This window comes from Rhineura floridana, chromosome 2 (genome assembly GCF_030035675.1).
Source record: "Rhineura floridana isolate rRhiFlo1 chromosome 2, rRhiFlo1.hap2, whole genome shotgun sequence".
Taxonomy (NCBI): Eukaryota; Metazoa; Chordata; class Lepidosauria; order Squamata; family Rhineuridae; genus Rhineura; species Rhineura floridana.
In genome coordinates, this window is record NC_084481.1 from 155,614,438 (window position 1) to 155,640,026 (window position 25,589).

At 39.3% G+C, this 25,589-nt stretch overlaps 1 protein-coding gene across 1 annotated transcript in view; it reads right to left on the reverse strand.

Moving 5' to 3' along the window:
* The window catches only part of PHF21A (PHD finger protein 21A), a 218,683-nt gene that overhangs the window by 127,889 nt on the left and 65,205 nt on the right, over nucleotides 1–25,589 (reverse strand). The window contains exons 2-5 of the mRNA XM_061610864.1: nucleotides 24,736–24,777; nucleotides 23,854–24,011; nucleotides 16,626–16,658; nucleotides 14,720–14,785 (exon numbers count right to left, since the gene is read on the reverse strand). Of these exons, the coding sequence (XP_061466848.1) occupies nucleotides 14,720–14,785; nucleotides 16,626–16,658; nucleotides 23,854–23,907 (153 nt within the window). The 5' untranslated portion in view covers nucleotides 23,908–24,011; nucleotides 24,736–24,777. The remainder of the gene's footprint in view (nucleotides 1–14,719; nucleotides 14,786–16,625; nucleotides 16,659–23,853; nucleotides 24,012–24,735; nucleotides 24,778–25,589) is intronic.

Sequence of the window (25,589 nt, forward strand, 5' to 3'; positions counted from 1 at the left end):
CACCATAACCCAAGATGGAAAACATTTTGTATGTCAGTGTATGACACAGGACCCAGATGAAGACAAATGCTGTGATGCCAAGATCAGCACATATTCAGGCTGCGATAAAAATGCTCCTAGGAGAGCTTCCAATTTAAAAAGATATTTGCAGCCCTTTTCAGGGCTGTGGAGTTGGAAGCAATTTTGGGTGGAGTTGGAGTCGGACAGTAGAAAAATAGAGGAGTCGGAGTCGAAGGTTTGGTGTAGCAACTCCACAGCCCTGTTCCATCCAGCCCACATTTAGCTAGCTTGATAATCAGCTCCTGCCCATTCCTGAAAAGAAATAAGGTCCTCTGCTCCTTAAATATGGGAGGGAAATAGTAAAATAGGAAATTCTGCTTCATCAGCAGTGAGCTTTCATAGAAAACTTGAACACACTGGTCTTTGACTGGTAGTTCTGGACCACTACCAGGTCATGGTGTCATCCAAAATGGGTCAGAATAGCAGCAGTACCACCATTTAAATGTATAATGTTTAAAAAATTAAGAACTAGATCCCCAAATGTATGTTTGGGTTAAAAGTGGGCCCTAGGTCTGAAAACATAGAAGACTACTGTTTTATATGACAAGTGGAAAAAGAGGCTTGGAGAAGAAGAATCACTCCTCTTCAAATATCAGCTTTCAGGCTGCACCACCAGACTTCAAAAGAACATTTCTCCAAAGCATGGTTTCTCCTAGAAATTGCAAACTTAATATTTTTGCACAGTTTGTGGCATTTTTTATTCATTTGAACACACTAAACATATGCCAGGCAACGGTTCTGACAAAATGTTGTTGTTATGTGCCTTCAAGTCGACTACGACTTATGGCGACCCTATAAATCAGCGACCTCCGAGAGCATCTGTCATGAACCACCCTGTTCAGATCTTGTAAGTTCAGGTCTGTGGCTTCCTTTATGGAATCAATCCATCTCTTGTTTGGCCTTCCTCCTTTTTCTACTCTCTTCTGTTTTTCCCAGCATTATCTTTTCTAATGAATCATGTCTTCTCATGATGTGTCCAAAGTATGATAAGCTCAGTTTCATCATTTTAGATTCTAGTGACAGTTCTGGTTTAATTTGTTCTAGCACCCAATTATTTGTCTTTTTTGCAGTCCATGGTATCCACAAAGCTCTCCTCCAATACCACATTTCCAATAAGTTGATTTTTCTCTTATCCGCTTTTTTCACTGTCCAACTTTCACACCCATACATAGAGATCGGGAATACCATGGTCTGAATGATCCTGACTTTAGTGTTCAGTGATACATCTTTGCATTTGAGGACCTTTTCTAGTTCTCTCATAGCTGCCCTCCCCAGTCCTAGCCTTCTTCTGATTTCTTGACTATTGTCTCCATTTTGGTTAAGGACTGTGCCGAGGTATTGATAATCCTTGACAAGTTCAATGTCCTCACTGTCAATTTTAAAGTTACATAAATCTTCTGTTGTCATTACTTTAGACTTCTTGACGTTCAGCTGTAGTCCTGCTTTTGTGCTTTCCTCTTTAATTTTCATCACATTCATTTTAAATCATTTCTGGTTTCTGCTAGTAGTATGGTATCATCTGCATATCTTAAATTATTGGTATTTCTCCCTCCAATTTTCACACCTTCTTCATCTTGGTCCAATCCTGCATTCCGTATGATATGTTCTGCATATAGATTAAACAAATAGGGTGATAAAATACACCCGTCTCACACCTTTTCCAATGGGGAACCAATCGGTTTCTCCATATTCTGTCCTTACAGTAGCCTCTTGTGCAGATTATAGGTTGCGCATCAGGACAATCAGATGATGTGGCACCCCCATTCCTTTTAAAGCATTCCATAGTTTTTCATTACCTACACAGTCAAAGGCTTTGCTGTAATCTATAAAGCACAGGGTGATTTTCTTCTGAAATTCCTTGCTCTGTTTCATTATCCAACGTATGTTTGCAATATGATCTCTTTTGCCTCTTCCTTTTCTAAATCCAGCTTAGACATCTGGCATTTCTCGCTCCATATATGGTAAGAGCTTGTTGTAGAATCTTGAGCATTACTTTACTTGCATGGGATATTAAGGCAATAGTTCAATAATGACTGCATTCTCTCGGATCCCCTTTCTTTGGAATTGGGATCTTCTGTTACCAATTATATAATCAATTTGATTCTTATATTGACCATCTGGTGACGTCCACGTGTACAGACATCTTTTCGGTTGCTCAAAAAATGTGTTCGCAAGAAACAAATTATTGGCTTCACAGAATTCAATAAGTCTTTCTCCTGCTTCATCTATCTCCTAAGCCCCATTTCCCCACAATTCCTAGTTCTTCTCTGTTCCCTACTTTTGCATTCCAGTCCCCCATGATTATCACAACACCTTGTTTTGGTGTGTGTTCAACATCCTCCTGTACTTCTGCGTAAAATCCAGGGCTGTGGAGTCGGAGTCGTGGAGTCAGAGTTGGTAGAAATGTACCGACTCCGGCTTCAAAATAAAAACTTATAATATTATAACAAGAAATGGCCCACAAACTTGGTGTTTCTCTGGAAAGAGATATTATTAGAAAAATAGTGATTGAAGAAGCCCTTAACCAAAAGGAAGAAAAACTCTGAAGGGACGCTTTGTATTTCTTAAAATGGATGCCTGCACATGTCCAATTTGTTTGTGACAAGAATGAAATAGTTACCAAGACACTGGCAGTAAAAGACACAGAAGCTCATCACACCAGCGAGTTTCTCCAGGTCTTAGTGGAAAAGGTTCTGCAAGATTATGAACTTAAAAAAGAATAAGTTCCTTGTATTGTAACTGACAATGCTTCAAACATGCTAAGTACAATTAAACTAATGAATGCAAATAATGAAGGTGACCAACAGCTAGAAGAACACTTCAGAGATTTAGGAATGTTTGAAATTGAAGAGCACGCTCCTGCAACAGAGGAACTGAGGAACAAACTGAAGCTGCTACAGAACAACAACAAAATTTGTTATTACTAGTTAACATACATTTGCCATTTATGAAGGAGTCGGAGTTGGAGTCGGAGTCAGACAGTAGAAAAATAGAGGAGTCGGAGTCAAAGGTTTGGTGTACCAACTCCACAGCCTTGGTAAAATCGCTCCAATTCTTCTTCTTCTGCATTTGCCTTTGGAGCATAGACTTGGCTTACGGTTATGTTAATAGGTTTCCTGTTTAATCTCATTGATATCACTCGCTCAGACCTTGCATTGTAGCTCCTGATTGCTTTTGCTACCTCACTTCTCACTATTAAAACTACCCCGTTTCTTCTTAATTTCTCATTTCCTGCATAAAATATTTTATAGTTGCTTGATTTAAAATGTCCCATTCCCGTCCATTTTAATTCACTCATGCCAAGTATTGTAATGTTGATACGTTCCATTTCTTGCGTGACAATTTCTAACTTTCCCTGGTTCATGCTTCTCACATTCCATGCTCCTATTGTGTGCGTCATACAACTCCGGACTCTCCTTTTGCATCTGTGCTCATCAGCCTCCGTTTCAGCTTTGACCCTGTTGCGTCATTAGTCACAGCACTACTCGTACTTGTCCTTTGTTCTTCCCCAGTAGCTCGGTGACTGCCTTCTGACCTGGGGGTCCAGCACTCTTCCAGCGCTACCTCATGTTGCATTTTGGATACTTGGTTCATAAGGTTTTCGTGGTAAGAGGTATTCAGGGTGGTTTACCATTGCCTTCCTCTGAGATTGGATGCATCTTAGTCTGGTGTCTCAGCTTTGACCATTCTGCCTTGGGTGCCCCTGCTAGGAGTCTAGCCTCTTGGTCTAGACTCCTGCCGGCACTGCTCTCAGCTTCTTCAACACTCTCAAACCCCCTCACCATGTTAAGGTGTGCATCCTAAAGGGGATTCACATAGTACAAATGTGTATATTGCAATTCATGCAATTAACATAGCATCTACTGTTAGTGGCCCTTAGTGAAAGAGTATGCAAGCTTTCATGCTAGACAATTCTTCCTTTTTTCTTCCTAGAGAGCCCAAGTGTGTGCGTGTTATGTGCCTTCAAGTCGATTACGACTTATGGCAACCCTATGAATCAGCGACCTCCGTTAGCATCTGTTGTAGACCCTGTACAGAACTTGTAAGTTCAATTTAAGGTATCTGTTAAATACTAGGCTCATGAAGATTCTCCTTCATGCATACTTTCTGGGGAAAGTGTGGGCCTTTTGAGGCTACTAAAATGTAATCAACTTATTTCTCATCTAGGGCAAATGATTTGGAAAAGCACAAACCTTCCTTTGTGTTGAGGGATGCACCGAGTATTACACAAGTACAAATTCATAAGACACTGGCGTAAGGGAACCGGCATGTTCCAGCAAGTGGAAAGCTGAAGCTCAACCAGAGATGTGAATGGAAGTCCTACCTCTGTTGGACTTTGGTCAAATCACTATCCCTCAGTCTCAATTATCTATCTCCAAAAATGGAAAATAGCAACCTACCTCAGCAGGATGATCATGATGACAAACACATATGAACACTATAGCTCACTTCACAAATTAGAAATACTCCCTCTATAAAGTTCTATTAAGAATGCGACTACTTTTTTACTTTTTTTATGTAATTTAGTAAAAGCCTGAAGTTCAGCCAAGAAAGCTGACCGGTAAGAACAGGGTTTGTTTTATGGTGTGCGCTGTTCACTATTGACAGCATTTCTTTTTTTGCACCATTTAATACATTATCTAGCAAGAAAAGATGTTAACAGTTAAAACATCATTTTTTCAAGGAATAAAAACTCATAAATGAAAATAAGCCAGGGGAAGTGGTGGGTTCTCCAACACTGGAGGCATTCAAGAGGCAAGCTGGACAGCCACTTGTCGGGTATGCTTCAAGTTGGATTCCTGCACTGAGCAGGAGGTTCAACTCGATGGCTTTATAGACCCCTTCCAATTCCACTATTCTATGATATGTTCTCTTATAGAATTAACTTTATTAATTATTTGTATGTGATTGCCTGCAAAGGAGAAGATGTTGAAGCAAAAGAATTCTTATCTATATCATAAGTTTTTACTCCATTCCAAATAAAGTAAAAATAAATTCTACACACAGATGTTCATAATAAGTTTTACTATCCTGAAACGAATGCTATGGATTCACTTCAACTCTGAGCAATTTTCAATAAACATAAAAACAGCAGTTACAATGAACAGGACGTTTTGGTTTGTTCTACAAGATTTATTTAAAGGTGGGACCAAAGGTTTCCCATAATCAACACCCCCTTACAAATAGTTTTCTAAGCTGCTAATATCGCCATTATGCATCAATATCAAATCTCAAAGTTGTCCTACTATCCTCCAGTCCATCTTGTGCCCTATGCAGTTGAAATGGGAGAAGCAAGGCAGGGAAGCAAATTTGTTCATTGTGTAAACGTGTTTTGCAATATGAAACAGTTACCTTTCCCCCATGTTCCCACACACACACACACACACACAAAATGTGTGTGTCTTACAAATCACATTGCAAGAGAGTGCCTTACTTCAGTTTCTTCATTATTGCTATAGTTGTAACTGGGAGTAATGACTCCCTCTAGCTAGTACTTTAAGTATTGTTGCCCAAAAAATTTATTCTTTTAGAAAGGTAGCGGAAGGAGAATGGCATTCGCTGTAAAAAGAGTACTTAAGTTCAGAAATGCATTCTGAAAAAGGGAAGGGAGAGGGGCACACATAACTATTTAGTTCACTGGCTAACATAGTAACATACCTCACTCCCCTATGAAGAGATTAATCCTGAGATTTTCAGACCCATCCTATGCATGTTTATTCAAAGTCTCACTGAATTTAGGACTAGGTAAGAGTAGATAAGATAGTAGAAAATGGAAATATAAACACAAGGAGTGCTCACCAGAAAACACCATGACATAAATATGATTTTTTCTTTTATTTGCTGTTCATGTCAGCAGCAAATAATTAGAAATTCCAAGGGACATTAAACAAAACTGCCCATTACATAGCTTTATCTACTAAAATATGAAGAATTCCTCTCTCAACGCATTTCCTTCAGGTTTTCCCCCCTGAATGTCTTGAAATTCGACTGCTCTGATATTAAACACCATCTAAAAAAAACCCTGCAGTATGCTCTAAAGCTAGTTTACAGTTTCTGACAATGCACATTTCTTAAATGATATGCTATCAATTTGGAAGTTCCAAAGCTAACATAAAAGGCATTTAGTAAGTTGAGCATTTACTATTATATCAGCCTTGTATTTAACAAACTCGCCTGGTAGTCATAGGTGAGTGCATGCAGGTAAGTGAGCAGGCTGGCGGACACAGGGCATAACTTTCCTCTGCCAAACCACTAGATTTCTATGCTAGCTATGGAGGAAGGAATGTCTTGTTCCACAATCAGCATGAGAAGATAGAGCAGGCAGGCAGAGGTCCCTCCTTCACTAGTCTGCTTGGCAGAAGGCAACAGTTTTTTAAACCCTAAGACCAAAAAAAAAAAAATCCCCATAGTGGAACTTCTTTGCTTCTGCATCCTGCTAGAGGATAAGTGAGGACATGTATCAAAGGTCACCAGCTGAAACATTGGAACCCATTATAATCCATTTCTGTACAGTTATATCAAGTTCACTATTTTACTCTTGCACAACTTTTAAAAAGACTGTTGGGTCAGACCATCTTACAATAGAAATCCAAGCTTTACAAACACTTGCTCTGCCCAATACCACAGCCTCTTCATCAATATACAACCTCCTCTCCCTGCCTCAACATGAGAACTGGAAAGTTAATATGACTCATCTATTGGCATCACATCAAAAATTGTCCTGAAACTATCAGGGGCCCTCTGAGCTATTTAAATAATTTACTGACAAGCACATTAATACGCCAACTTCAGAGAACAAATCGCCAATATTAACATTTTTTGAAAAAGTTACTAATTGGATTTGCCTTCTAAGCACAACTAGTTGCTATCATACAGATCATTCATTCATTGAAACACTTCACTGCATTTTGGGGACCTGATAATTAGAAACACAAGTTAAAACTGCTGCTTCTAAAGTTTGAGAAACAATGTAAGCTAATTCTTGCTGGCTCTTTCCTGGGGCCTTGCATATTTTATGATATGGAACTAAGAAACAAAACAATCTTTATTGAAGAAAATTAGGACAGAGACTGAAGTGGAAAAAATATCAGCATAAAGTTATGATTTGTAGGATTCAGGGAGGAAAACAGTCTGACATTCTGCTTTTAACCATGTTCCATCCTATTTTAATCTCTCTTTTTACAAAAACAAGTTAACACTGGCAGTATTGGATTCAAGCAACAATGACCATGACCCAGCTTGATACAGTTACTCTTCAAGTAGTGTGAAAAAGAAATTGTCAAAATCATTTCTTTAGAAAGAAAAATTATGCCTGCTGGAGTTCCATCTCCTGTCACTAGGAACTTTAACCCCATTTTAGAGGCACAGTGGATTTTGTTCCTATCAGTGCACCACCCCATGTTTTATGTTATATTAACATATATATCACTGAACACTCAATGTGGGAACATGCTTCTGTTGAAAACTTGCTACCAGCAAGCTTCCATGAATGAAAAAAGAAAACAGGACTGGCTGTGGTGCCCAAATTTTTTGAATTTCTAGATAAATGTCAACATACCCAAACAGAATTAGAGCTAGCAAGGCATAATGCGATCGAATAATTAAGCACACAGAGGAGAGAAAAAGTAAGATGGAGGACCAATAGGAAATTTCTCCATATACAATCATTCATGAAGTTAGTGAGTTTCTCTGTATCAAGCTCACATAGGACATACTAGAAGACCAAACCATGGTTATTCCAAATGCTAGCATGCAAACTGATTTTAGGTGGCTGGGGGGAGGAGGACACATAGAGCTAGTCCAGGTCCGCCTGTAGGGTTTCAGTTTCTGAAGCTGCAGGGGAAAAGATCTAGTATAGCCATGAGTATCAGCACCCACTGAGGAAAAGGTTTCGTGCTTTTAATTTTATTATTTTACTTCATACTGAGGGTATGGTTTTCAGTAAGATAACCATGGAATGGTTGCTGCCAGAAAGGTGGGACAGCAGGTAAGAAAATCAGAAATTAGCGCTGTGATTTTCCTTCTGCTGTTGCATTAAAATATAGAGTTGAAATTCACCCAGTGAGCCATCTTTTCCCAACCTTCATCAGTATGGGACCCTCTCTGTAACCTCAAAATATTTTGCGACCCCCACATGTTAATTATTGTTCCTCCTCCTGCTGCTACTCTGGCCACCCCCACGATTTGTATGCATACAGAGAAACAGAGGCAGGAGAGAGAGAGAGAGAGAGATCTGCCTGGCAGGAAATTAAAGTCCAATAAATATTGGCTTTGGGCGGTATAAAAATCGAATAAAATAAATAAATAAATAAACACAGTTCACACAATCCTATAAGCAAATTCAAAACAGGAGCAAACTTGGGCACCAGGGGTGGGGTGGGTGAGTACAAGTGGGCAGAGAGAGAAGAAAAAGAGAGAAGTAATGCGAAGGGAGGGAGCAGGGTTAGAGGGTGGAAAGGCATGTCAAGTTATGGGTAGGGGAGAGGTTTGGTGGGTCAAAAGGAGGCAGCAAGTAAGAGGCAGTAACAGCTGGACGAGTGCAGAGGAGCAGCCACATGGAAGAGAGGGCACTCAGGACATGAGGGCAGGGAGGGGGAGGAAGGGTTGGAGTCAAGTGAGCTATGTGCCCATTCTAGGTACTTCCATTCTTGGAGTGACCTGTGGTGGCAGTGAGAAACAAATGCACATGGTCCCACTCCTATTCTTTCCCTCCCTCCCTCCCCCCTCCTGCCCCCTTATACCAAAGGGAGAGTGCCCTGCAGGAGGGAGAAGAGGAAACTAGATGGTGAATGTGAGGGTGGAATCCTCCTCAACCACCGCCTCTTTCTCTCCCTCTCTTTCTGAGACAAAAGGGTGAGGAATGACCTCCCCTTCTTCTTTTCTCTCTCTCACTCCCCCATCACCACCATCTTCCCCTTAGCCTGGTAACAGCCTGTGTGAGACTACAGGGAAATGCATGGGGAGGAGAGAGTGTGCCGCTGCTGCTGCGTGCCTCTGTCATTCGCATTGAAGGGATCATGAGGAGGTCAGAGGGGCCCCCTCCCCTACAGACATACACACAAACACACACATACACCACCCACTCATTACATGTTGGCCACTATGTTTGTGCTCTCCTCCTTCTGCTAATTGCTGCTGCTGCCACCACTGGTCCAGGCAGCATGCAAAGGTTGGGGCTACCCTTCTCCATAAAGGGTTAAGGAGCTGGAAGTTCAGGAAGAGCAATGAACAGCTGGGCTCCTTGGGGGGGGCAAGGAGCCGGGAATTAAAGTTGCTCACACTTGCTCAGTTTGTTTCAGCCGTGCTGAACACTTTCTAAAAAATATAATAAATAATTCCTCTCTTGACTCTTCGCTGCCCCCCCAGGATGACTTCCCGGCCCCTCTGGGAGTCACGGACCCCAAGTTGGGAACCACTGATCTAGGCTACTCTCTGCTGCATTATCAGATATTCTATAACAGCTATTGCCCACAGATGTCTGTCTATCCTTTTCATAACAATATCCATGTAAGGAGATTTCACCGCCTTCCAAAATACATGATTCCATTGCTGAACAACTCTAGTAGCGAGGAAAGTTTGTTTTAAGTACCTTTCCCCCCAAGTGCAAACCATTGTCATTCACTCTAGCATCACTGGACAGGTGGAACAACTGTTAAAGCTATTCTCACTGATTCTTCTATCATCTGGAAGGCCCAAAGTGGAAATAAGTGTTGCGCAGGATTCACAACTCTTCAGAATCTTGATTAGAAAATGGATAATTCTAACACAGGCATAGGTTCTCCCAATCCCACTCATAGTGGAAAGAGACTCACTTCACCCTCAGCAGAGGAAAATGGAGAAGGGACAAGCAAGTGAGGGAGGCAAGCAAAGGTGACATAAGAACCTATTCCAACTCAGTTGTCCTCTCCTCCTGCACAGGACCTGTACCAACTGCCTTGTGAGAAGGATCCTGATAAGCTAGTAAGGTTGAATGTTATCCAATTGCAATTTTATTATTAATTTTTTTATTTAATTGTAAGCTGTATTGGAAGGATCTGCAGACGATACCATACTACTAGCAGAAACCAGTAATGATTTGAAACGAATGCTGATAAAAGTTAAAGAGGAAAGCACAAAAGCAGGACTACAGCTGAACATCAAGAAGACTAAAGTTATGACAACAGAAGATTTATGTAACTTTAAAGTTGACTACAAGGACATTCAACTTGTCAAGGATTATCCATACCTTGGCACAGACATTAACCAAAATGGAGACAATAGTCAAGAAATCAGAAGAAGGCTAGAGACTGGGGAGGGCAGCTGTGAGAGAACTAGAAAAGGTCCTCAAATGCAAAGATGTATCACTGCACACTAAAGTCAGGATCATTCAGACCATGGTATTCCCGATCTCTATGTATGGGTGTGAAAGTTGGACAGTGAAAAAAGTGGGTAAGAGAAAAATCAACTCATTTGAAATGTGGTGCTGGAGGAGAGCTTTGCACATACTATGGACTGCGAAAAAGACAAATAATTGGGTGTTAGAACAAATTAAACCAGAACTGTCACTAGAAGCTAAAATGATGAAACTGAGGTTATCATACTTTGGACACATCATGAGAAGACATGAGTCACCAGAAAAGACAATGATGCTGGGGAAAACAGAAGGGAGTAGAAAAGGAGGAAGGCCAAACAAGAGATGGACTGATTCCATAAAGGAAGCCACGGACCTGAACTTACAAGATCTGAACAGGGTGGTTCATGACAGATGCTATTGGAGGTCGCTGATTCATAAGGTCATCATAAGTCATAATCAACTTGAAGGCACATAACAACAACAACAACAACAACCTTGCTCAATTTAGAAATGTAACTTTGTTAGAACTTCATGCACGTGCACATTTACTTGCAAAAGTAATCAGGCCCCTCAAAAACTACCATCTGAAAGCACATTTGGAGTTTGCCAGAATGCATGACAGTGCCCCAACTGCAATGTGGGAAAAGGTTTTGTGGTTAGATGAGACCAAGATAGAGCTTTTTGGTCAAAACTCAAAGCGCTATGTGTGGTGCAAACCTAATATTGCCAATGCCTCAAGACACACCGTCCTTACAGTGAGTATGGTGGTGGCAGCATCATGCTGTGGGGATGCTTCTCATCAGCAGGGACTGGCCATCTTGTTAAAATCAAAGGAAGAATGGATGGAGCAAAATACAGGGAAACACTACAAGAGAACCTGCTTCCGTCCACTAAAAAACTGAAGCTTGGGAGGGAATTCACTCTTCAGCAGGACAATGATCCCAAGCACAACACCAAAGCAACACTAGAGTGGCTCAAGAACAAAAAGGTGAATGTCCTACAGTGGACCACTCAAAGTCCTAATATCAATCCCATTGAGAATCTGAGGCGCTCTTTGAAAATTGCAGTCCACAAGTGACGTCCAAGCAATCTGAATGACCTGGAGTGAATCTGCCAAGAAGAACAGGCAAAATCCCTCCAACACTGTGTGCAAAGCTGGTACATACCTACCCAAAAAAAGCTGTTATTGCAGCGAAAGGTGGCTCTCCCAAATATTAATGTGTGGGGGTTGAATACTTATGCAAGCAACATGTTTCAGTTTTTTATATTTCTTACAAACATTTCTCAACATAAAACCAATGTCACCTTACAATAATGATTTTGAATTTCAGTGTTTCAAAATAAAATATTATACAGAACAAAATTGCAATGTACCATCTGTAATTCAATAATATGAGAGCAGTAGTCAGGGGAGTGATTACTTTTGCAAGGCACTGTATAATGCTTTTTTCTAAACTGCATCAGAACTAAACCATTGTGAAATATATAAAAGGCACAGTGGAGAGCTGAATGCTGGATTCAGGACAATACTTCTTCACACAGTACATAGTTAAGCTATGGAACTTGCTCCCAGAGGATGCAGTGATGGCCACCAACTTGGACGGCTTTTAAAATAAATTAGACAAATTTATGGAGGATAATGGTATCAAAGACTACTAGCCACAATGACTGCCTCCACAGTCAGAGGCAGTATGCTTCTGAATACCAACTGCTGAAAACCGCAGAGGGAGAGAGTGCTCTAGTGCTCAGGTCAAGCTTGCGGGCTTCCCATGAACATCTGGTTGGCCATTGTGAAAACAGGATGTTGAACTAGCTGGGTCACTGGCCTGATCAAGCAGGCTCTTCTTATGTTCTTATGATTTGGTAATTGGGGGTGTCCTCAGGGGTCTTGCACTCCCATCCTGACTCCTCACCTTCATAGTTTTCTCCATCCATAATCTGGCATAACAACAAAAGCAGCAAAATATGGTTAGTGCCTTGAATCCAAACCAGTTTACAACCTTGTCTAACTGTGGTTGCCAAACAATGGTTTGGATGTATTGTGCTAACCACAGTTTGCCAATTTGGACATCATGGCAAATTATTATTAGCAAAAATCAGGAAGTAGAAGAGGGAACTCATGCAAAGGGAAGAACAAGGATAGAGGAGCATGCACACCTGCATGGGTACTTTCAGTTGCTAAACTATGTTGGCATTACAATCAAGCATGATTAAAATTTGCAAGACACTCCAGAGCAAAAGCATATTTTTAATTGTTTATTACTATTTCCCTTAGAAATTCCACAGGGTAGTTTGCATGAACATCAATAATGATTTTTGTAGAAAATAGCGTAAAAGTGAGGAAAACTCTCAGGCTAACTTGCTAAGATGACTGCACTATAAAATAAAATTCCAAGTGAAAGACAGTGGAAACACAGCTGGGTCTCAAGTACTCAACAAGACTTATATAATCTTGATTGCTAGGACCAAGCAATCTTTGTGTTTTGTGGTCCATTCTATCTCAAAAAGTGATCAACCTAATGCTTCTGGAAATCTCACAAGCAGCCCTTCCCCCTTTGTCCCGACAAGTGGTATTCAGAAGGTAGCCAACATAACATCTTTTGTTTGTCACCCTCACAAGTGGAATACATTTGAACCTAAAAGTTCAATTTAGCTAACCATGGTTGATACTAGCAGACAGACCTATCCTATACTAATTTTTTAATCGCCTTTTAAAGCTACCTGAACTAGTAGCCATCACGATGGTGTGTGGTAGTAAAATCACCATATAATTATTTTGTCCATCTTAAATATACTGCCTATCAACTAAATTGGGCAACCTATAATTCTATCATTATAAAAGATGGGGAAAAGTCTCTATCCGCTCTGTTCATAGTTTAGCAAACTTTTGTCTATACTACCTAGAAGTTTTTATCATATGAACACTTAAGATGGATGATTTCTCTTATGCAGAAGCCATATTATTTCTTATTCAGCAGGGTTTGCTGTTTTGTGCGTTTAACCATTGTAATCCTAATAACGCGTTCAATGAATTTACGTAGAATAGAAGCCAGACTTACAAATTTTCCGTTTTGACATCAAATACCTCTTAAAAAGAAATGAAGTTACATTGACTGCCTTCTAATTCTAAATTACATTGCTGATTTTAGTAATAAATTCACATTTGAGCTCTTCAGGAATTCTCAAGTTTAATGCTATCAAGCCCCACCAACCTGTTAATTTGTTAGTTCTAAAAGTCAATTCGTTCTAAAAGTTCACTCTCTGACACCTCTATTTGACATAGTTCTTGAGCCCTACCCCAAAACAACTCAAATGCACCAGATTTTTATTTTATTTATTTAACACAATATATTGTAGGCTTTTTATCTCTCTCAAAACAGCAGCCTCTTCACATCATGCCAAAATGCTAACTTGAAACTGAGTGGAATTTCAAAAGTAGTTTGTCATGCCAAGGGAATTGGATGCTTAACATTTAAAAAATCCCACTGAGCTAACTCAAGCCCCTTGCATGAGCCTATGCAATTCCTTGGATCCTAGCCTAGCCTAGCCTATCCAGAACCTTTCAGAACCAAGGAGTGAGAAACAGACAAAAGCTGGCTTTAAGCCATTGTTTTAGAAGATCACAGATTCATTTTTAACAGATTGTGTATAGACCATATTTGTATTAAATTCAAATTTCATTCTGAACTTTTTTAAACATAATCATTTTTTTGTTAACCAAAGCATTCTCAGAGATATCATTCATGATTGCAACAACACAGAAAACGAATAACAATGCATGCTGTGATATCAGCTAGACATACATGTGGGTGCAGGGCTAATTAGGAGTATCTGCAAACAAAGGCAAGAAGTTAAAACTTCAGAGATTGCAACACAACAAATGCAGCACATACACAAAGTGTGAGTGGAGGTTAACATACCAACCAATAACAAACCAGATTTTTCCTTTTTTACAGAACCAGATATATATGCAGTTCAAGAACTAAATTGTGTAACTTATTTTGACAGGCATATTGTAACATCTGTGACCTTCTCTAATGTGAATATGTCCATTCCATTCCCACTGTAAAGTTTATACATTAGACTACCTTACAATGATATTAGTCACATATTTCCAGCACCATATAGCACTAGATAAACTTCACTGTACCCATTACTGGTGCATCCAATACTTATTTTTGTTTTGCTAAATACATCCAACAAGATCCAAAAAGTGTTGGCTGCCCACACTTATTTTCACACATGAAAAAAATTAGCAGTTCTCTTGGTAGCTGGGAGGAGATGTATCTTTAGAACATGATATTAAAAATATACCAGTTTCCCTACCTGTTTCTCACTCAAAGCTGTGATTTTGGCTTGGAGTTCATGAAGCTGCTTCTTCAGATCAGCATTCTGATTAGAAAGAAAAAAATCTGTGAGAAAGCTATTCCACTTGTTAACACAGAATAGTAGGAGGAAGACTTTAACAACCCCACAATAACGTTATAAATAATAGGTTGTAACCAGTCAGATTGCTTAAATAGCTCAACAGTGAAGCATATTTGAATTTCCTGGTGCTACACCATTTTGCGGCTCTTTTCAAAGCTCAGGGTCAGTTTGGTGACTGGTGCAGAAGAGTGTGTCATTTAAGACTTAATTAAGGAGGACATCCAGGAGTGCCCTACAATATGCTCCTTTTTTAGGGATATGCTGCACCAAATAAAAATGAAATTATTTTGAAATATACATTTAACATTAAACCATCACCCCACCTCCAAAGATTACTTCACACTTAAACTTTTCTCCCCAGAATCCCCAGCATATGGGTCTGTGGTATAAATGAAGTTAAAGGAAAAGAATGCACCTCAAATGTTACAAATTTAGGGGATACACATCTATAACGCACATTCATTAAAATCTGAACATGCCAATTGCCTCCAAATCAACATTGTTGCACATTTCATTCTCTAGGTCTGGGACAAGAGAAGTATAGCAGCTAATAAAGTTGGCTAACAACCACGCCAAATACAAAATTGGACCATCATTCAGAGTATTTTTAAGAATTAGAATTCCTACAGCCATCTTAACACCACACATTAGCCCATAAATACATACAGTATTTTACGCATATTTTAAAAAGACTAAAATACCATAACTTCTAGAATCTGGTATTACTTTTATAGTAAATGTATAATTTTAACAGCACCTTCTCATTCTAAGAACAATGAACAACTAACTGTGCAAGTTACAGGATTTTGATGTTTACTTACTCCTGTGTCATTTCTCTCCACTGTCCCAAGTAATATAGGGTCAACTTACTTGACATGGCAAATTATAATCATTCTAGAGTTACATGTGCAAACCTTGGGGTCATGCACTCCCTCCTCCACTTACATGGTCAGCTTCCTTTCTTACTACTTGGTTTATGCTTGCTTGTTAAACCAGAATTGCACATCATGATTTAAGCAAGAATAAACCATAGCGTGCAGACTGGACTGCAGTGTAAAACTATGGTTTGACACAAACCAGGAACTAACTAAGCAAAATATGCAAGGGGAGAAGGATATGCCAGCATATCTTTTGCCACTGCCACCTTTCAGAAAGTAGAGCAAGGAGCCACAGCAGTTGGACATCAGCCCGACAACTAAGTCCACATCATAGACACTAAAAGTATCTGGTTACCAAACAAAAGCCTGGGGTCCAGAACCAGGAGCTAGATATTATTGACAGCAGTTGGTATTCCAGATCTGTCAATGTAAAGGCAATAGCTACCTGTAAATCTTGGGTGGTATCCAACTAATACGTCCCATCAGTGCAAGGATTTCCAGTTGCACAAAAAGACTTCCCCTCTCCTTCCCTTGCACCCTTGCCAAATGTGCTCCCGAGGGCACACAGAAAGGGGAGGTCCCATTGCACAAGCAGAAATCCTTGCGCTGATGGGACTGTTACTTAGGGCTACATTAGCTATAACCCCTTATGTCATTGCTGTGAACCAGTTTGATGGTTTTACAGTTGAAAAGCAATACACAAATATTATGAATTAAATAAACAAACCACCACCTTCCTCACGATACTTTTTAAGAATCTTCTTGTGAACAAAACTGTCAGAAATATTACTACTGAGATGATATACAATTTGATGAACATTTCTATTTCTCTCTATGAAAAAAGCTCTAATGAAATACAACACATGGAGAACATTTGTATTCTGACTTTAAGAATGGCATGAAGAGTGCAAACAAAACATATTTACCTGTGGATCCTGCTTCATTTGGGCAACCAGTTTCTAAAAATAGAAGATCACACCATTAGTACTGCATATGCTTTACAGAAGGTTCTGTAAGGACACTCTATATAATGCATGGCTTTTAACAACTAGAGAAGCCATACATTTAGTGCAGTGGGTGCAAGCCTGTGGAACATCCTCCCAGCTGAGATTAGACAGGCACCCTCCTGTTGGACCTCAGGTGCATGATTAAGACTTTCTTGTTCTAGAAGGCATTTTAAGATAGTGTTTGGTTTTATGATGAGTTTATTGTTTCATTTTACGTATGGCTCATTTTTATGTATGCCACTTAGAAATGCAAATAATTAAGTGGTACATAAATGTCTCTAAATAATAAAACAATAATGGCTCTTGACTAAAACTGGGTTCCTCATAAAGGGTGTTGCCTATTTCTGCCACCTTTATCCACAACTTTAAGTATGCACTGGGAATGAAGATACAAGAAAAGGAGTAACACCTCTTAAAAAAAAGATCACAAACCATCTGGTTGACAACAATAATCATAAACTAGTACAAAAAGCAGCACAGACAATCACTTCTGATGCAAAAACCTGTATATATAATCAAAAAATAAAGAATTGCCTGTATGTGGTCTTGGCTGGTACACCATGACACACGTTAAAGAAGAATCTTTGCTGCTTCACTAAGTGACTGGAAAGATTGTCTCCAGAGTTATTCTCTCTATTACTCTCTAAATTCCATCATGGATGAACAATGCATTGCTTTTGTATTTGTGAAAACAAAGAGAAGATCTCAGGAGCTGATGAAAATCAGAAGTCAAATACACCAGGTGAATAGTAGAAGTTTAACGGTTTCTTGCCTTTTTCCTAACAAAAAGTTTACATATTACAGAGCAAAAGCTTACTTGAATTTGACCTATGTCAAAACTGCCTGAGACTGATCAACTTTGCATTGGCAACTTTATCTTTACATTCCCCCCTCTTTTTGTAGTGAGGGATTTCACTATTTTGAGCAGGATGTGACAATTTCTTTCATCTCTTCCCCTTTGCCCTGCTACTTTGTGTTACTTTTCTGTTCTGAAATTGAAAATCAGAAGCCAAAGGCTTATTATTGTTGTTAACTGGCATTAAAGAGAAGCACTTAGTATTTTGATGCTTTATAAATAAATGAAAACAATAATTCTTTTAAAATTGGCACTTCAGACTAAGTTTCCTGCCCTGCGCAAATAAATAAAATAAAATAAAAGAACCAATAAATTCCTCAGGTACCTTGACTGCTTCTCCAGGAACTTTTTGGTATCTAAAAAAGTTAGCATAAGAACCTTTTATAATGTAGCAGCTCAATCACTAAATGATACAAGATGCTTCTCGCCTGTGGGAGACCACATTACAAATACTCCTTGTGACTATTTGTCCCTTGGTCTCGAGAGGAAGCTGATTTGGTGATTTCAAAAGACTTGTTTAGGAATTAAAACTATATAATCTGCTAAATTGCAGGAAATCTAAGATAAATTAACTTCTTTATGTCATTGCAATATTATACACACACACACACACACACAAATGCAACAGATATGCTCGATCTATAAAAATTAATTAATTTGGCATTAGCAAATAATTTTGTACTATGCCTATATGATCTTTCCCACAATTTCTAACACATACTTTCACTCTATAAAACTAACACAGCAATATCACTCTCTAAATAAAACGGCATACTGCTGAAAATACAGATTTCCCACTTGGTCACTTCTCCACAACACATCAGCACACACACTCAAGGGTTTTTGGATGTACAAATACACTATAATAGTTTTCCCATGTTTGGCCTGACAGACCACACTCTCATGAAGAGAACACAGGTACCCTTGTTGAACTCAAATGAGAGAATTGCACCTCAGAGCAAAAAGGTATTGGCCTACGTTCACACAACTATTTAGTACTGAAGTTGTTCTCATTTTGGGGTGAGTGAAGCCTGCCAAAATGAGCTTTAGATGTACTTAATGTTTTATAGATTAGTAATTTGAATGTAGAGGGACAGTAAAATTGCTAATTGCCAAAATGTTAACTTAAGATTTGCAGCTTTCTTTTTTCCCCCCAGGTGCCTATCTTCCTTGTTTGAAAGTGATACAAGATGCTGAGGGATCCAAAATGACAATGTGTATTTGAATCTTGTTTTTACTATTCCACACCTAAAGACTTAGACCCAATACTCACCTGCTTACATGAGTAGAAGTACTTCTATCCATGCATGGGAGAGTTGCCTCCCTACCCCACAACCTCTCATGTCCACTGGAAAGCTGCTTTAGGAGTCAGAGGGCCTTCCAGAATTGTGTCCATGTGATTCCTAGTGGGAATTAGTGATTGACCCCCAACTTGTACATAAGTGATGCTTACACATGTGCAATCAAAGTCTTGGACCTAAGTCATTGTCACTTCAACCCACAGTAGCAAGAGTCATCTATATATAGACTGAGGTTTTCACATTCTGTTTCTGTGGCTAAACCACTATATCCAGTATCTAGGGCTGTATGTATTGCCTTGGTTACTGAGCTGGGTCTGTGCAATAACATGGTTGATGCTTTCAGCTCTGAAGTACTGGTCATCTGTTGGAGAATATGACTGACACAATCAAGCTGACCTCACCAACCATATAATGGGTAGACAGGTGTTTCAGATGCATATAGATGTTGCTGTCTGAATTTTCTGCAATCTCTATATTTAGAGTACAAATATTTTCATTCCAGCTATACATGCATATATGGAAGTTTGCAAATCACCAAGATGACACTCTCATACAGCCCATGTAGAGCTGATCATCCCTCAAAGATACCTACTGACAAATAAGTGTATAGAGAGGACTGCAAATATATGCAACGTGCATTATATATAGATTCCCCAAAGATTATTATTTCTGTGCTGATTGTTAATCAGGTGATCCAATCAGTTTTGAGTTTGTGGTTTTTCTGTGGTCAAGTTTTGCTCCCTATTCCACTGGGTTGTTGCAAAGCACAATGAACCAGGATTGAAAGACCCTGCAAGGGTTGATGCATAGGCCAGAATTTGGAATGGTGTGCATGAGCCCTGATCGGATCATCTATAACACTGATTACTTCAAAACCAAACTTAAACTCAAGAGATTATCATGGAGAAGTTTGAAATGGTTTGATAACCTGAAGGCCAGAGCTGTGGGTCTGTACATAAAGGCTATTATCATATTAAAAACAGGCATATTCACAGACTGAGAAGAACTGTTCTCCATATTTCATTTCAACTTATGTGTCTCATTTTTAATAGCAATTCCCTGTAACTTTTTTCAATCTGAGTATGGGTCAGTGATCAGTGAGGTGTACAGCTCCACAAACCCTACCTCCAGGTTATAAAACTGTGTCAAACTTGTCCAGAATTGTCTATATGAGATTTTATCAACCAAATGCATCTGAAAAGAATGCAGGTCTTTGAGAGGATAAAGTTGGCTGAGAAGTTGAACTTGCATTTAAAAATATCCACATTGTTATCAATGATACCTATGTAAATAATTCCATCAGTAATGGGATCGGTCTAGTAAAGATTATTTCCTAGAAGACATGTTTGATGGATCATTCACAACTACACAAATCTATACAAATTTACTTAGAACTAGGTCCCATAGACCTTAATAGGTCTTACCTGCTCCATCTGGGAGACAGGACTGTGCACTTTCTGGGCAATTTGCAAGTTTCCACACTCATACATCTTCTACCAGCAAAAAAAATTGGAAGCCAAAAGTAAAAAAATATTTTTTTGTACTGAGCTGTTATATAAATTACATAGAAGTTCCACAGAAATTGGACTTGCTAAAAGTAACAAAGAAATTGAGGTTAGTCTATTGATTTGACTTTAGAATCAGGCTGAAGATTGTCATACTTTGAATCTTAAAAGCAAGAATGTTGTTCAATAAGTAAACCATGCCTGCCACCTATTGTTTGGAGCTAACCATGTTGAAATCTATAAGCAGATCACTTTAAATTATACCCAGTGTGCAAATTAACTGACCCACTGGCTCATTGTGTATTTTCATCATAGTCATCAGTGCTGAATTAACTGTCCACACCTGGAGACAGAACATTCACAGAGCAGAAATTATAGTAAATCAAGAATCATTCTTAAAATCTTTATGAAATTTGATATCCCACTTATTTGGTATCCCATTTATGTAGAACTCTCAGGGCAATTTACATTTATACAATAAAAACTGCAATACAAAACTAAAAAAAAGCAGAAACTAATATTAACAGAATATTAAAGGCCTGGGTGAATATAATATAAAGGCCTTTGCCAGATGCTAAAAAACAAAAGACTCTCTGGAGTTCCGGAAAGAGATGCCTGAGAAAGTCCTTTTCCTAGTCGCTGCCAGCCTCACCTCAAGATACAGGAACATCTTAAAATTATCTCAATATTTGAGCAAGTTTGTGTGGGAATAGGCAATTTTTTAGATACCCAGGATTTAAAAGTTAAAGCACTCTGAATTGTGCTCAGAAGTCAAGCAACAACCAGCACCCTGTTTAAAATCTCTTGAGATGTGCTCCAACTAACTACTCTCAGTCAATAGTCTGGCACAGGGGAGGGGGGACCTTTTTCAGCCAGAGGACCACAGCTGCCCTTCGCTAACACTCTAGGGGCAAGACGCCAGTAGTGAAGAGGACCATCTCTTTCTCTCTCCTCCCGCACACACTCCCCTCCATATTGCCCCAATAATTAGGCATGAAAAGGCATTTTACCTTTTTTAAGCCTAGTTATTGAAGGAGGTGATTTTCATGGAGGCTGCAACTTCTCTCCCCAGTTGCACTCTCCATGAAGATCACCCATACTCCCCAGAGCAGCAATTAGGATTCAAAAGAACCTTCCATTGGCACAAAAAGAAAGCTGTTTTCAAGCCTAGGCAGCAGGAGGGGTGGTAGTGCATGAGAAGGGAAATGATAACCTTCCCTCCCCAGCTGTGACCTGTGCACACACACCCCACAAATGGCTTTTTAAAAAAGCATCCTATTGGCTCTAATAGTTTTTTTCCCCCCAAGCCTAAAACCTAAGCAGGGCAAGAAGAGAATACCAGGGCTGGATAGGGACACCCCATAGATCTTACCCAACTTGCAGGCTGCAGGTTTCATGGTCTAGTAAGCTGTATACTGGACCAAATGAAACTCCTAAGAAGTCAATATACAACGCATTGCCGTCATCTGCTGTGGAGATTACATGGATAACAGTACCAAGGTGACCACACACACCAACTTCTACTGATACAAGGTGCTTCATGTCACCAATGCCAGTTGGGCATCCAGAGACAGGGCTAGATCTAACAGCATGGCCAAACTGAACCTTTTTTGACATTCAAAAATATAGTTTTTATTGCATCCATTCTGATTTCTCAGCAATCAAGTACAAATATGAGAGAGAGGGAGAGAGAGGGGGAGAGAGAGGGGGAGGGAGAGAGAGAGGGAGGGAGAGAGGGAGGGAGGGTCAAATCTCTTGTCTCTCTCAAATCTGATCACAAATCTTTTTGCCTTTTACTGTGAACTTTATATAACTGGTTGAACACACACACCCCGTCTGCTCTATAATGAGCTTCAGCTTATTGGCCTTCATTCAGATCTTTACTGATACCTAACAATGATTGAAACATTTCCACTGTCTCACCCAAATCGGACGAAAAGGACATATAGAACTGAGTGTCATCAGCACACTTGCTCCTCACCCCTATTCCTTGGATGATCTCATTAGCAGGTTTTCATATAGCTCTTTCACAAAATGGGATAAGATAAAATGTTGCAGAACACCAGAGCAAACAGCCATGGAACAGATTAATAGTTTCCTACTGCCACCTTGTGTAAATGGCTATCCATGAATGAAGTCACTAGAGCACAGCACCCCCCAATTCCCAGAAAGCACTGACCCAGTAGCATAAATGCCATCAAGTGGTCTAGGATAATCTCTAGGGTCTCCTTTCCCCTGACGTTTTCCTCAGGGCAACCAAAGCAGTTTCAATGTCCAAACTGCAATGGATAAAAAAAAAAGAGGGAACTGGAATTCCTGTAGACAACAGCAATCTGACCTAACCTATGCTGGGGCTAAAGCAAGAACCCAATTGACACAGCTGAAAAGGATCTTTGCAGCCCATCCACCCAGGTCTTAGTAATTAATGCAGGTCAGGTTTGCACTAATGCCTCTCTTATAAAGTAGTAAGAATTATCTTAAGTGTTTCTTCAGAGGACAAGCTTGTTATGTCCTTAGAGGCCTAAAACTCCAAATATAAATAAGGCTCCATTTAATAAAAAAAAATCACACCATTCCATCTACAAACATGTTGCATTTACTATTTTCAATTATTAGTCTGTAACTTCCTGCAAAACCATTTTAGCAGCATCTATCTACCCTTTGGAACTCCCTCTCATTTCTATTGCCTTTTCAGTGTCTACTGAAGATCTTCCTTTTTCAACAAGTCTTTTAAGCAGAGATCCTTATCCCAGTCTCCATCTGTGGGATTTGAAGTTGTTTTATATATGTTTGTACTGTTGATATTTTTGCATGTTTTTATTGTTAATTGCTTCAGGATGTATCATGGGAAGCAATCCATAAATGAAATTAATAAATATAGCCCACATTTCTTTTTGTTTTTAATGTTGTGAAAGGATTGGAAATGATCAACTCAGATTCAACAGCTGCAATTTATGAGCTGAAAGAGAGGAGAAAGGTGGTAAGACTTGTTGTTGCTACTCTGAAGGCCGTTTGTAGTTTTATATACTGTATATTTGCTCTGTTTCTGAAACTTTGGGGAAAGAATTGAGAGTGCAGGTAGAAGAGAAACTAGGAGGTGGAGAGACTGGAAATATTGGGACAACAAATACAACTAAACTGTTTAATCACTTTTTTATCTTTATGAATTGTTATTTTTAATTTCTGGCTCTTTTATATCCTGAGTCTTTAATTATTCAAATTACTCCAGTTGTAAGCACCATGGGTACAGAAGTATGTGTGTCTGGGGGAAACAGCTGAAAGACACTTTGAGCTCAAAAGATATGGTGGGTTATGAATTCAATAAATAAAAACAGAGGAAATCGATAGTATAGTGTGATACTGGCAAGCAGACCAGAACGTATGATTCAAGAAACTATTATTGCTTAGTCTGACCTCCTAAAGTCTAACATCCACTTTAACTAAATATTTCAAGTAAGACACTCAAGGCAGAGAATGCAATTTACCTGGTGAACCTGAATTTCCACTTTCAGAGCCTCCTGTAGAGTCTGCAACTCCATTCTCTACCTTCTCCACTTTCTTGAGCTGCTGAGATTACTAAATCCCCACCACTTTCAGACACTTGGTTCAGAGTAAATGAAATCTTCTGTTCTTTATGCTGTTGCTGCAAAATATATTTTACTGTTATCAGTAAATAAAAGGAAAATATTGAAATCCTGTTCAAAACAACCTATCATTTTACAAGATTGAGTCTCAAAAGTACATGATCACTGCATTTTATCTATGGACTTTCTCATAGATGGCATGCACCCAATACAGTGCATTCCTTGCAATGTATCTGTTTCATAATACTAAAAGCTAAGAACTACATGTTTATTTGGAAGCAGGTTCTACCAAATTTAATGTAAGTTACTTCCAAGCAAATTTAATCAGGACTGCAACTTTATTTTCAGAGTGATCAATTAAATTACATAAATGAGAAAATATTAGATAAACATATACATTCATAAGTAAGAATTAGGCAAATGAATAGTAATACTAGTGTGCTTCAAGCAAGTAAGATGAAATTGAACGAGGGGCTGGAACAAACCAATTCTTCCAATAACTGATTTGCAACATGTGCTAAGCATTTTGTTTTGAAAGTATCGTGAATATCTATATAAATCAGTTAACTACAGATAAAAACTATAAATGAATATGGTACCCATCCTGTTTTTATTAACATGGTCACATGACAGCAAGTTTACTGGTGCTTAAGCTCCACTTTTAAAACATTATATTAACATATCACACAACAAAGCTTCACTGCTTGTTTATGGATGTCAACGAAACAAAATGTATATTCTGCCTGGAAAGTCACTGTGATAAAAAAAAGGGGGGGGACTTACCAGTTTTGGAAAACAAGTATTTTCTTCAGCTCTGCAGGCCCCCTACAAAGAAGAAACAAAGAAGAATCAACAGACAGTACACTTGAACATTTGAGTTAGAAACAAAACAAAAACGCATTCAGAATATAATGTGGCAAACAAGTATTTTTAAAGAAATTATGACAACAGACAGATAAGAAGAGAGAAGCAAATTTAGTAAATTAAAGAAAACCTCTTTTACAGTCTGTGCAAACCAAACTGGAGTTCAAGTTCCTTTGCAAACTGGAACAAAAGAATTTATAGTAGAAGCAACTCAACTGCCGTTATTCTTTTACGTTTATTAAAACCAAATTACATCAAATCCAAAGGAAGTATAGCTCAAGGTAGCATTCACTGGTGTTTATCTATCTTGCTCAACAATCCTGTCAGTTGGTTAGGCAGAATGTGGGTGATAGGTCCTAGGGGAACAGCCACGGCACTAGGCGACTGGAGAAGACCTGCCCTGGGAGTGAGTATCTGAGCATCTGGGTGCTTGCTGCTCACTCCTTTGGGTCGCTGTCCCTCAAGACAGCTGAAGTCCCTGGTTAGTGCTGCAAGGACTGGGACCCCCTGCCTGACCCTAGCTCCAGAGAGAGGCTGCAGTTAACCTGCCAGCCTCTTGCATCAGCTGCTGGCTGGGTCAGGAGACATAAAAGCCCAGCTGCCCTTGGGCGGCGGGTCTGCCGCTGGCAGGGTTGCCACTGAAGGAGAGTCCCAAGGGTGAGGGTGCTACTCCCCTTCTATTACCTTTTTTTAATTGTTTTATTATATTTCTGTTAAACCAATCTAGAGAAGATTAGTGGTGGGGAGGGTGTGTGGTGCATGTGTAGATCCTA